Source organism: Phalangium opilio, unplaced genomic scaffold (genome assembly GCF_054372755.1).
Source record: "Phalangium opilio isolate 3A_F unplaced genomic scaffold, DU_Popi_V2 ptg000092l_1, whole genome shotgun sequence".
In the NCBI taxonomy this organism is placed as follows: Eukaryota; Metazoa; Arthropoda; class Arachnida; order Opiliones; family Phalangiidae; genus Phalangium; species Phalangium opilio.
This window is the reverse complement of record NW_028324197.1, coordinates 1,018,825-1,031,575: the sequence shown is the minus strand read 5'-3', so window position 1 is coordinate 1,031,575 and position 12,751 is coordinate 1,018,825. Positions and strand designations below refer to the sequence as shown.

The following is a 12,751-nucleotide window of genomic DNA, read 5'->3' as shown; positions in this document are numbered from 1 at the left end:
AATCCCTTTCATCCCCCTTGCTCTATGGCATTCTAGAAAGCAAAAGAGATCGGATATTTGAAATTTTGATAAAAGTGATATCCTATTTTAAAAATATTTATGGTTTTTAAAATTGAAAATATGCTTTTTTTATTCATATTATGGCTTAAATATTTCGTCTAAGCTAAATCGTTTGACTGTAAGAGCTTATTTTATATTTTAAACCCTTTCTCGAAGTTTGTCCGACACCTTGAACTCCGTTTTTAAGTCAAAACCACTTGTCTGTGATGAATACATGCCAGACAAACCTTTCTTACTTTCCCTAGTACTGACTACTGACAGAAGAGTTAGCTATCTTAATTTCAAGTTTTAAAACGGGCATATTAATAAGAATATGGTTGAACATGAGTTCACTCATAGGATAGAGTGAAAACTATATTCGTACATTGATGAAAAAATATCATCCTACGCTTTTCAAATAGTTTTTTCGGATTTCCCAATTTAAAATTAATTAACCAGATTTGAAACGTTGTTCACGTTTACAACCTCGAATCGGCACTAATATATTAATTAATAAAAAAATTAAACAACATTTCCTAGCGTGCTGAATTATTGCAAATCCAATGAACGTGGTTTGAAATTAATAGAACTAACGTCTAATTAGTTTTGCAATTAAAACCGGGACAATCGAAGTTGTGTGGTAGTTCAGACGAATTCAGCCAGAAAGCTTTTAATTAGTTCGATATTATACTAACCCCCTATTGGTTAAAGAGCATTTTGTTTCCCATACATGGCTCTGTCAAAATATGTACTCATGTCAAATTGTGAAAGTCAAATATTTTTTTTTAAAAAAAAGCCCAGAAAAACTTTCCTCCCTACCCCCTAGCATATCATAATTCCAAACTATCAAATCACTATCAAAGTTACTTGCCATTTTCATTAAATATCAACTCAAACTTATTTAGGAAAAATTATCAAAATAAATCGCATATTAAAGTTACTTGCTATTATTAATAACAATCAACTCAAAATAAGCTAAACGTTATTCGGGAAAAATGGATATATATCACCTATCAAATTTACTTGCCATTATTAGTAAAAATCAATTCAAAAACATTTAGTAAAAAATAGACTAAATATTTCTATAATTTATTTCATTATTTATTACATAACTATAATTATTTTACGTTTCATCGGTAGATGGCGGCAATGAATATCACTAAAAAAATCAATACTTTTTAAGAAAAATACTGCCTATCATTTTTTTTCCAAATATCCAAAAGATGGAGTTAGCTAAATCACATAAAAGAATCAACATTTTCTTGGCGAGATTTTAACAAATCAATCGATAATTTCAAATTAGGGGACTCTGTCTGAGCTTTCAAACTCAATCGATCATTATAAAATAAATTTTTCTTTATAGAACTATCAAAATTTATAGTTTGATAGTGTTCAATAAAATTTTCTATCGTATCAAGTGTAAAAACTATCAAATGATAGGATAGTGCCCACCATTGACCAGGGGTGCGCGTACACTGCGAAATTTAGCAAAGAGCTCACCTAGTGGAGAATAAAGGCGAACTAAAATGTCAGAAATATGGTCTGTAAACAAGTCTGGGAAATAGCCGTACACTTCCTCTGGTCCAAAACCAGTTTATTAATTGCTTGGACTACTTTTTATATTCAAGAGGTGGGGCACTGCCTTCCCTAATTCTAGGCCTTCAAATGTACAACAGATGCAATTTTGATGTGACATTTTGAATTTGCGCTTAGTAACCGTTAGTTGGCTCTTTTCTGAGGCGAATTTTCGCGATGACGGAAGTAAATTCGTACTGCGCAGTCTCGCATGACGTCACGTCTTTCGCTTATGGCGGACCAGGAAGGGAAATAAGGATTTTTTTAAACTGGACTAAATAACCTGGTCCATGACCTTTGACCAGGGCACATCGTCTGCTAAACTGGAGAAGTGGATAAATAAAATATTGGAGTTAATGTCTGTGTCCGAATTCAGCTGCCAAAGAAATCTCCTCGCTCATTGGGCAATCCAAATCAAACTTAAGGCATTTCATTGGCAGTGGCAGTTTTTGAGAAAAACTTAAGGGCTGTGATGGGTTGAACTTTCCATGCAGACGCCATTGACACGTGTCAAAACATACACATTAGAGAAGGCAGTGGGTGGGGGGGTTACTGGTCCTTGGGACCACATTATCAATCGCAAATCTATAGAACCAAAGCAACGCCTACGAGATTTATGTATACATCTCGTAGGCATTGACCAAAGCTGGGACCAGTTTATTATTTTGAACACTAAGGGGGGGGGGGAGTCACTGGTCCCAAGGACTAGATTAAAAAATATTCTTACATCCCAGAGTGCCAGTGCAAATTGCAAACCCTACGTCAAACTGGCCCTAATACTTATTCCGTTGGTAACGAGCACGGGAAACTTTAGGAGAATAAACGGACCTTAACACTCAAAAATATTGAAGAGTTACGTCTGAATTGCGGCTCTGTCAACGAACGGAGGTTAATTTTGCATGGAAACCTGATCTAATATCAAAAGCGGATCAATGTAATAAGCGTTCTCTTCATCTGCTTATGTTTCGACTCCGCCCCCAAACTTTTTATATAGCGACTTCTATTGGTCAGAAATGTCATTCTTATCTCTATTTTTCTGATCAGATAAATAATTCGGTAATAATTGCGGGAAGTTTCCGGGAAGTCCCGAGGCCCGAGGTCCGAATTAAATCACGAACCAAAAATTTGTCCAGCAACGAGAGCGAATAGGGACTTGGCAATTCGGGCTTAACTCCGCCCCCAGCACCATTATGGTATGTTCTTTTTAACAGAATGAAAGCTATCTAAGCCCCTCCTCCTGGTATGTTTTTTAGCACTAGTGGAAGTAAGCCTGACGTTGCATGACGTAGTACTGCCAAGTCCCTATTAATTTGATTGCGAGAAGTTTCAGTGAAGTCCCGAGGCCCGAGGTCCAAACTAAATCACGAACCAAGCATTTTCCAGCAACGAGACCGAACTCATTTGATTGCGCGAAATTTACGGGAAGTTTGAGGCCCGTGGTCCGAATTAGCTCATGAAAGGAGGGTTCGTAATGTCATTAATGCCAATTTAGGAGTGAAAGGAATGGAATGGGGGGGGGGCTTCTTACCCAATCGGTCAATTCCTCGCTACTAAAATATTCTTCGGCGGGAACAGCAGCGTTGGCGTGACTTTGCGCGGGCGTACCCGAAGACGAGACCACGGAACTGTTGGGTACTACAAGTAAAGAAGAACTTGAGTTCGGAGGTGTGCTCTGTTTGGGCGTTCTACTACCATCGCTTCCTGGCCCCGATCCACCCCCGCTTTTACGGTGCAGCAATGGACTTTTCTTGCGTTTCATCCTCTCTTAGTTGGGCTTAAAAAAACACTTACAATCATAATCACTTTAATGTAGAAATACTTAAAGGTCAAATAGAGTAATGGCACCTACTTGCCTTTGACTGTATTAAACTCTATGGGTAGTTAACATGGAGTGCCACTACTCTATAGTCCAAATGGTAGTTTATTAACCAAATTAATGTAGAACACTTAATGATAAAATGTTTAATAAAGAAGACTTACCCTAATAATTCTTATTCCCGAATGATGTGTTATTAATTATAAATTAACAAAGCTTAAAATCATTAAGCCTTGGTTCTTTTCCTTTCCCATTGGAAAAGATGAGGAGTAAGTGGATGGGCTATTTATATCTCACTTTGAAAGACCTTTATTGCTGCCTAACTGAACGAATAACAATAATAAAACTTAGCTCCATGTTTAAAATTGTAAAAAAATTATAACAGCGCTATTTAAAACCACAAAACCTACAGTTAAACTTCAGGAGTATCATTTACATTTACAAGTCAAGGATTACGCATAGATATAGTAAAACTATAAAGGGTCTAGATCCACTTCGCTGGCTTAGGCTTAACGAAAAAACGCGGAAGGGGCAACGAGCAGACAGCCGCTATTTTCTGGGGGTAGCCGTATAAAACGCCATCTATCGGTAACTTTCGAAACTAAATTAAAGGATGAGCTTAGAGTAGTGGCACTCTATGTTAACCCCCTATAGGGCATAATAAGTCAAACCCTCGGAGATGCCATTACTCCATTTTATACGAGCTAAGAGCGGAAAAACGTATTTTATAAATTTTACACCTGTAAAATCTTTTAAAAAACACTTGGAACTTGTATTTCTACTTACTTTCGAGGAAATACCACCGTTTTCTGAAGGTAAGAGTCTTTTTTTATACATTTATTAGTAATAAAAACATTTAAGGCGAGCTAAGCCTTGGTCTTGTAAAACACGGCAGATTAGTGATTAGCGCGAGGATTAGCGTTGAAAAACGTTATTTTATCATGTTATCCGGACATTAAACTGTTACATATTCTTAAAATAAGAGTCGATAATGGTGCCCACCATAACAAACTTTGTTAAGTGTGTGTCTCTATATTTAAAGGCATAAAACAAAATATAACATAAAGGTTTTTATTTACTTATTTATGTAACAATCATGGCTTCAATTCATGTTTGCTGCGTTCAAACTGTGGGTGTAAAGAACGTTTTCTTTCTTACCACAACTTTCCGAAAGAGACTGCCGAAAGAAGTGGATTGATTCTATAACAACAGCTGATATCTCCAGTTTACGGATTTGTTTAAAACATTTTACAAAATCAGATTTCTTTCCCACTACTGGAAAGAGACTACGTAGAGCGCTCAAACCGTTCGCGATTCCATACTAATTTGGAGATCAAATTAATGTAACCGATGAAATTATCCCTAAACTGACTCTCCGTAATTTGACTCTCGAGCAACAATCTGAAGCATTAGAAGAAATGGGAGCGTTGTCCTTTGATAATGGATTGAAGCTTAACCCGCTGCTTTTTCAAATATTCAGGCAACACATCAATACCCAGTGTCACACCTCTGTGGGTTTGATTGTTAATCCACAATTTTGCTTCCTTGGGGCAAGCCCCGATTGCCTTATACTGGTTGAGGACCAGCTGTACTTAGTGGAGATACGCTATTTTCAAGAATAAAGAAACTATAAGAGGAAAAGCAACTTCGGGTAACTTTCACCTTTACATTGACGAAGAAACGGATGAACTGGAACTGAGAAAAACTTCAGACGTCTATCATCAGATTCAGGGTTAGCTTTTCGTGTGTAACGTACCCGTATGCTTTTTGGCAGTATTTGTGCCACCCGATAACATCGAAATCTTGATGATAGTGAAAGACAACCAATTCATCAATGATACCTTGCTTCCAAAATTATCCACTAAATATTCCATTAGTCTCCTACCTCATTTTGCCATAGAAATGTTCGAAAAGCCTAAAAAATAAATTTTCCAAGTCACGAAAGTACAGCCTCTTTCATTCTATCATTCTTAAAGTGACCATACGTCCCGGTTTAGCCGGGACAGTCCCGGTTTGTTAAACTTTGTCCCGGTGTCCCCGAAGAATGCCTCGGGACACTAAAAAGTCCCGTTTTCTGGAAATTGTCCCAGTTTTGATTATCGCGCGGTATATGTAATTATGTATTCTGCTAAATATTTCTTCAAATCTGTGAACAATGTCAAGGTGACTTGTGTAGTTTTTCTAGTGACGAGTGAGTCTTCTTTTATTCAAAATGCCTAAACGCAAATGCGTATTTAACGACAACCTTCAAAAGAGTTAGTTAGGCGCCAAGTTTATCAAAATTTAGCTCTTTCATCGAGATCAAATTTATAGACAGCGAAATTGCGGAGCTCGCTTCGCTCGCTCTGAATTTTTAAACATAATATTTTCAATAGGCTTTGCTTTTCAAAGTAAAATCCGATTTTTCTACATAGTTTAAGCTAAAATAGGTTTACCTAAGAGGGTTTTTAGTACTATATTTGCTATAAAAACACACTTTCTTTTCAATAATATCATAATTCATATTTTCTATTAGGAATTAAAATTTTTGGCTGAGCTCCCTGGTGTTGCCTTGGGCCCCAGCCCCCCTGAGAAAAACAATGATCGGCGCCCCTGCTTAAAATCATCACCAGACCTCCATAAACAAATCTGTGCTTCAGAAAAATATAAGAGAGACAATATCAACCCTTAGAAAAATCTTAGTTGTGTTTACTTCAATCCGAATTTTAGTTTGTTTCTAGTGTTTACAAGCCGTCCCGGTTTGGGGTAAAAAATAAATGGTCACTTTAATCATTCTATGTGCAAATCTACATTATGGCCATGACCAAGGCTTAGCTCGCCTTAAATGTTTTTATTACTAATAAATGTATAAAAAAAGACTCTTACCTTCAGAAAACGGTGGTATTTCCTCGAAAGTAAGTAGAAATACAAGTTCCAAGTGTTTTTTAAAAGATTTTACTGGTGTAAAATTTATAAAATACGTTTTTCCGCTCTTAGCTCGTATAAGATGGAGTAATGGCATCTCCGACGGTTTGACTTATTATGCCCTATAGGGGGTTAACATAGAGTGCCACTACTCTAAGCTCATCCTTTAATTTAGTTTCGAAAGTTACCGATAGATGGCGTTTTATACGGCTACCCCCAGAAAATAGCGGCTGTCTGCTCGTTGCCCCTTCCGCGTCGACCTCCCATTGAATTGTGTATCTATCCTTTTAATATATCTATGGGATTACGTTTACCCAGCTTCGCCAGCCTTTCACGGAAACGGGGGAACACTATTTTACCCCAAAACTACTAACATATTCACGTATTACACCAAAAATCTAAAAAATAGGAGAATTCATCCTATAAGTCTTCTGCTAAAATATTCTAAATGACTTCGAGCCTCGGCTTCGGCTTCGGCTTTTCGGGGTAAAATCAATGAGATAGATAGAGTTACAATTCAAATCGGCTTTTACTTGCTTATTTGCTATCAGAAACATCGTTATGATTTTTATTTCTTCTATTTATTAGATTAAAAAGGACTAGAGTTTTTATTATTTAACTCTCGTATTTTTTTTAACACGTTTAAAAACTTTCTTGGCAGCTTATTACACAGATCAGGGTGGGAAATAAAGATTTTTTTAAACTGGACATTAGGCCAGCGACCCCCTAATCTGGAATAAATAAACTGGTCCATGACCACTGGCCAGGGCACGTCGTCTGCTAAACTAAAGAAGAGGATAATGAAAATGTTAGAGTTTTAATGACTGAACTCTGGTTACCCTTGAGTTTTCTTAGTGTTCCCGTGGACCACTGACCCCCCTCCGATTTAATTTTTAAACAGGTCCAGGCAATTTTTAAACTGGTCATTTGCCCTGTGCCCCCGCCTTATTTTCCACACTGGTACTGGCTAGCGAATAGCGCCTGGTGAGTCTTTTTTGGAAGTAAACACAGAAATAATTGATCATTTAAGAGTAAAAAGAACATTTAATGCGTAGTAAAAATGTTTGGTAATTTACCACTTACCGGTAAATTACCATTGTAAAATTACGGTAAGATATAAAACGGTAATTTATGCGGTATTTGGTATATTACTAATACTGATACGACCACTGACAACTAGTACTGGCTATGGTCAAGACTGAAGACTACAAGAGACTCATTCTAGAGTATAGACGATAGACAAGATCAATAGTCAATAGACTGCAAAACTTTTGTAGGGAAGTTGTAACCAAGAAGTACTAACTACCTATGAGTAGAATTTGGAGAAAATGTGTTGAGCTAGAAAAATTCCAATAAGGAACCCAGAATTAATAAACTGGTCCCACCGTCGATTTTTTCCAAAAACCATAATTAATAAAGTGGTCTCTGGGACCACTGACCCCAAGTTTTGGAATAAATAAACTGGTTTTGGACTTGTAAACCTGTCTTATTTCCTACCCTGCACGGGAGACCAGAAGTGTAATGCTTTTCTAGGTAATGTGTCTTATCCCTTCTAAAAAAACCCTGCTTTGGCAAGCACGCTGACGAATCGCCATTCCTCGATTTTCCGTTCTCGCCTATCTCTCTCTAGTCTCTCTACGTTACTCAGCAATAATTTCTTCGTTTCCATTTCTAGGAAGACCGCGCGGCACGGTGGTACTCCATTGTCACCGGGCCGCTTAACACGGGTTGAAATTAGATTATATTGTAATGAAAGTGACTTGATTAAATTCAATTAAATTAAAAGTATGAAGTTCCGAGAGAAGTGCGGACTTCTCTGAGAAGCCTTAATGCGCTCTCGGAACGTAAATACGGCTTTCTTAGTTAGAACACAGAAACCTTCGTTTCTCGCTGATGTCGATGGAAGTTTAAACAATTCAACATTATGTGTAAACAAACTAACTACTGTAGAACGAATAGGAGGCAGTGAAATAAGCAAAGTATTTTCGTAAGAACTTGTACTATTAAAGCTCAATATATTTTAAATATTTCAATATCGTGGTACGGTAGGCTTAGCCTTGTAAGCCACGCCAGAAGTAACTTCTCCATTCCAATTTGTTTGAAAAATATAAATAGCGGTTTGAAATCTTTGTTTCATGGCAATGTTTATTATGAGTAGACATGTTTGAGATATAAGAAATTGAATTGATTTTGATATTTCAAATAAATAGGAATTTAATCTAGTTTAGATATGTCTTGAATTGCAAATAATAGAAATATCTTTGACTCGAAATCGGTTTTGAAAAAAGTAAATATCTGGGATTTGAAACGTTTCTTGGGGCTGCAAATATCTGGGATTTGAAACGTTTCTTGGGGCTGCAAATATCTGGGATTTGAAACGTTTCTCGGGGGCTGCAAATATCTGGGATTTGTAACGATTCTTGGGGGCTGCAAATATCTGGGATTTGAAACGATTCTTGGGGGCTGCAAATATCTGGGATTTGAAACGATTCTTGGGGGCTGCAAATATCTGGGATTTGAAACGATTCTTGGGGGCTGCAAATATCTGGGAATTGAAACGATTCTTCGGGGCTGCAAATATCTGGGATTTGAAACGATTCTTGGGGGCTGCAAATATCTGGGATTTGAAACGTTTCTTGGGGGCTGCAAATATCTGGGATTTGAAACGTTTCTTGGGGCTGCAAATATCTGGGATTTGAAACGTTTCTTGGGGGCTGCAAATATCTGGGATTTGAAACGTTTCTTGGGGACTACAAATATCTGGGATTTGAAACGATTCTTGGGGGCTGCAAATATCTGGGATTTGAAACGATTCTTGGGGGCTGCAAATATCTGGGAATTGAAACGATTCTTCGGGGCTGCAAATATCTGGGATTTGAAACGATTCTTGGGGGCTGCAAATATCTGGGATTTGAAACGATTCTTGGGGGCTGCAAATATCTGGGATTTGAAACGTTTCTTGGGGGCTGCAAATATCTGGGATTTGAAACGTTTCTTGGGGGCTACAAATATCTGGGATTTGAAACGATTCTTGGGGGCTGCAAATATCTGGGATTTGAAACGATTCTTGGGGGCTGCAAATATCTGGGAATTGAAACGATTCTTCGGGGCTGCAAATATCTGGGATTTGAAACGATTCTTGGGGGCTGCAAATATCTGGGATTTGAAACGTTTCTTGGGGGCTGCAAATATCTGATATTTGAAACGTTTCTTGGGGGCTGCAAATATCTGGGATTTGAAACGTTTCTTGGGGGCTGCAAATATCTGGGATTTGAAACGTTTCTTGGGGGCTACAAATATCTGGGATTTGAAACGTTTCTTGGGGCTGCAAATATCTGGGATTTCTAGGGGGCTGCAAATATCTGGGATTTGAAACGTTTCTCGGGGGCTGCAAATATCTGGGATTTGAAACGTGCCCTTTGGCGCTGCAAATATCTGGGATTTGAAACGTGCCCTTGGGGGCTGCAAATATCCGGGATTTGAAACGTGCCCTTGGGGGCTGCAAATATCCGGGATTTGAAACGTGCCCTTGGGGGCTGCAAATATCCGGGATTTGAGACGTGCCCTTGGGGGCTGCGAATATCCGGGATTTGAAACGTGCCCTTGGGGGCTGCAAATATCCGGGATTTGAGACGTGCCCTTGGGGGCTGCGAATATCCGGGATTTGAGACGTGCCCTTGGGGGCTGCAAATATCCGGGATTTGAGACGTGCCCTTGGGGGCTGCGAATATCCGGGATTTGAGACGTGCCCTTGGGGGCTGCAAATATCCGGGATTTGAAACGTGCACTTGGGGGCTGCAAATATCTTGGATGTGAAACGTTTCTCGGGGGCTGCAAATATCTGGGATTTGAAACGTGCCCTTGGGGGCTGCAAATATCTTGGATTTGAAACGTTTCTCGGGGGCTGCAAATATCTGGGATTTGACACGTTTCTCGGGGGCTGCAAATATCTGGGATTTGAAACGTGCCCTTGGGGGCTGCAAATATCTTGGATTTGAAACGTTTCTCGGGGGCTGCAAATATCTGGGATTTGACACGTTTCTCGGGGATGCAAATATCTGGGATTTGAAACGTGCGTTAGGGGGCTGCAAATATCCGGGATTTGAAACGGGCCCTTGGGGGCTGCAAATATCTTGGATTTGAAACGATTCTTCGGGGCTGCAAATATCTGGGATTTGAAACGATTCTTGGGGGCTGCAAATATCTGGGATTTGAAACGTTTCTTGGGGGCTGCAAATATCTGATATTTGAAACGTTTCTTGGGGGCTGCAAATATCTGGGATTTGAAACGTTTCTTGGGGGCTGCAAATATCTGGGATTTGAAACGTTTCTTGGGGGCTGCAAATATCTGGGATTTGAAACGTTTCTTGGGGGCTACAAATATCTGGGATTTGAAACGTTTCTTGGGGCTGCAAATATCTGGGATTTCTTGGGGGCTGCAAATATCTGGGATTTGAAACGTTTCTCGGGGGCTGCAAATATCTGGGATTTGAAACGTGCCCTTTGGCGCTGCAAATATCTGGGATTTGAAACGTGCCCTTGGGGGCTGCAAATATCCGGGATTTGAAACGTGCCCTTGGGGGCTGCAAATATCCGGGATTTGAAACGTGCCCTTGGGGGCTGCAAATATCCGGGATTTGAGACGTGCCCTTGGGGGCTGCGAATATCCGGGATTTGAAACGTGCCCTTGGGGGCTGCAAATATCCGGGATTTGAGACGTGCCCTTGGGGGCTGCGAATATCCGGGATTTGAGACGTGCCCTTGGGGGCTGCAAATATCCGGGATTTGAGACGTGCCCTTGGGGGCTGCGAATATCCGGGATTTGAGACGTGCCCTTGGGGGCTGCAAATATCTTGGATTTGAAACGTTTCTCGGGGGCTGCAAATATCTGGGATTTGACACGTTTCTCGGGGATGCAAATATCTGGGATTTGAAACGTGCGTTAGGGGGCTGCAAATATCCGGGATTTGAAACGGGCCCTTGGGGGCTGCAAATATCTTGGATTTGAAACGATTCTTCGGGGCTGCAAATATCTGGGATTTGAAACGATTCTTGGGGGCTGCAAATATCTGGGATTTGAAACGTTTCTTGGGGGCTGCAAATATCTGATATTTGAAACGTTTCTTGGGGGCTGCAAATATCTGGGATTTGAAACGTTTCTTGGGGGCTGCAAATATCTGGGATTTGAAACGTTTCTTGGGGGCTGCAAATATCTGATATTTGAAACGTTTCTTGGAGGCTGCAAATATCTGGGATTTGAAACGTTTCTTGGGGGCTGCAAATATCTGGGATTTGAAACGTTTCTTGGGGGCTGCAAATATCTGGGATTTGAAACGTTTCTTGGGGGCTACAAATATCTGGGATTTGAAACGTTTCTTGGGGCTGCAAATATCTGGGATTTCTTGGGGGCTGCAAATATCTGGGATTTGAAACGTTTCTCGGGGGCTGCAAATATCTGGGATTTGAAACGTGCCCTTTGGCGCTGCAAATATCTGGGATTTGAGACGTGCCCTTGGGGGCTGCAAATATCCGGGATTTGAAACGTGGCCTTGGGGGCTGCAAATATCCGGGATTTGAAACGTGCCCTTGGGGGCTGCAAATATCCGGGATTTGAGACGTGCCCTTGGGGGCTGCGAATATCCGGGATTTGAAACGTGCCCTTGGGGGCTGCAAATATCCGGGATTTGAGACGTGCCCTTGGGGGCTGCGAATATCCGGGATTTGAGACGTGCCCTTGGGGGCTGCGAATATCCGGGATTTGAGACGTGCCCTTGGGGGCTGCAAATATCCGGGATTTGAGACGTGCCCTTGGGGGCTGCGAATATCCGGGATTTGAGACGTGCCCTTGGGGGCTGCAAATATCCGGGATTTGAAACGTGCACTTGGGGGCTGCAAATATCTTGGATGTGAAACGTTTCTCGGGGGCTGCAAATATCTGGGATTTGAAACGTGCCCTTGGGGGCTGCAAATATCTTGGATTTGAAACGTTTCTCGGGGGCTGCAAATATCTGGGATTTGACACGTTTCTCGGGGGCTGCAAATATCTGGGATTTGAAACGTGCCCTTGGGGGCTGCAAATATCTTGGATTTGAAACGTTTCTCGGGGGCTGCAAATATCTGGGATTTGACACGTTTCTCGGGGATGCAAATATCTGGGATTTGAAACGTGCGTTAGGGGGCTGCAAATATCCGGGATTTGAAACGGGCCCTTGGGGGCTGCAAATATCTTGGATTTGAAACGATTCTTCGGGGCTGCAAATATCTGGGATTTGAAACGATTCTTGGGGGCTGCAAATATCTGGGATTTGAAACGTTTCTTGGGGGCTGCAAATATCTGATATTTGAAACGTTTCTTGGGGGCTGCAAATATCTGGGATTTGAAACGTTTCTTGGGGGCTGCAAATATCTGGGATTTGA

At 40.5% G+C, this 12,751-nt stretch overlaps 1 protein-coding gene across 8 annotated transcripts in view; it reads right to left on the bottom strand.

Moving 5' to 3' along the window:
- Positions 1-6,607, bottom strand: part of LOC149640910 (zinc finger BED domain-containing protein 4-like) — a 34,240-nt gene extending 27,633 nt beyond the window's left edge. The window contains exons 1-6 of one of the 8 annotated variants that reach the window (XM_089850587.1): positions 5,316-5,401; positions 5,099-5,232; positions 3,595-5,036; positions 3,464-3,516; positions 3,307-3,388; positions 3,143-3,249 (exon numbers count right to left, since the gene is read on the bottom strand). In XM_089850587.1, coding sequence (XP_089706713.1) covers positions 3,143-3,249; positions 3,307-3,373 — 174 coding nt within the window. In that variant the 5' untranslated portion in view covers positions 3,374-3,388; positions 3,464-3,516; positions 3,595-5,036; positions 5,099-5,232; positions 5,316-5,401. Of the gene's footprint in view, positions 1-3,142; positions 3,389-3,463; positions 3,517-3,594; positions 5,037-5,098; positions 5,233-5,315; positions 5,402-6,295 lie in introns of those variants that run through there. The other 7 variants (XM_089850584.1, XM_089850582.1, XM_089850586.1 and 4 more) reach the window with 7 other exon arrangements.
- Positions 6,608-12,751: the final 6,144 nt, after the last annotated feature.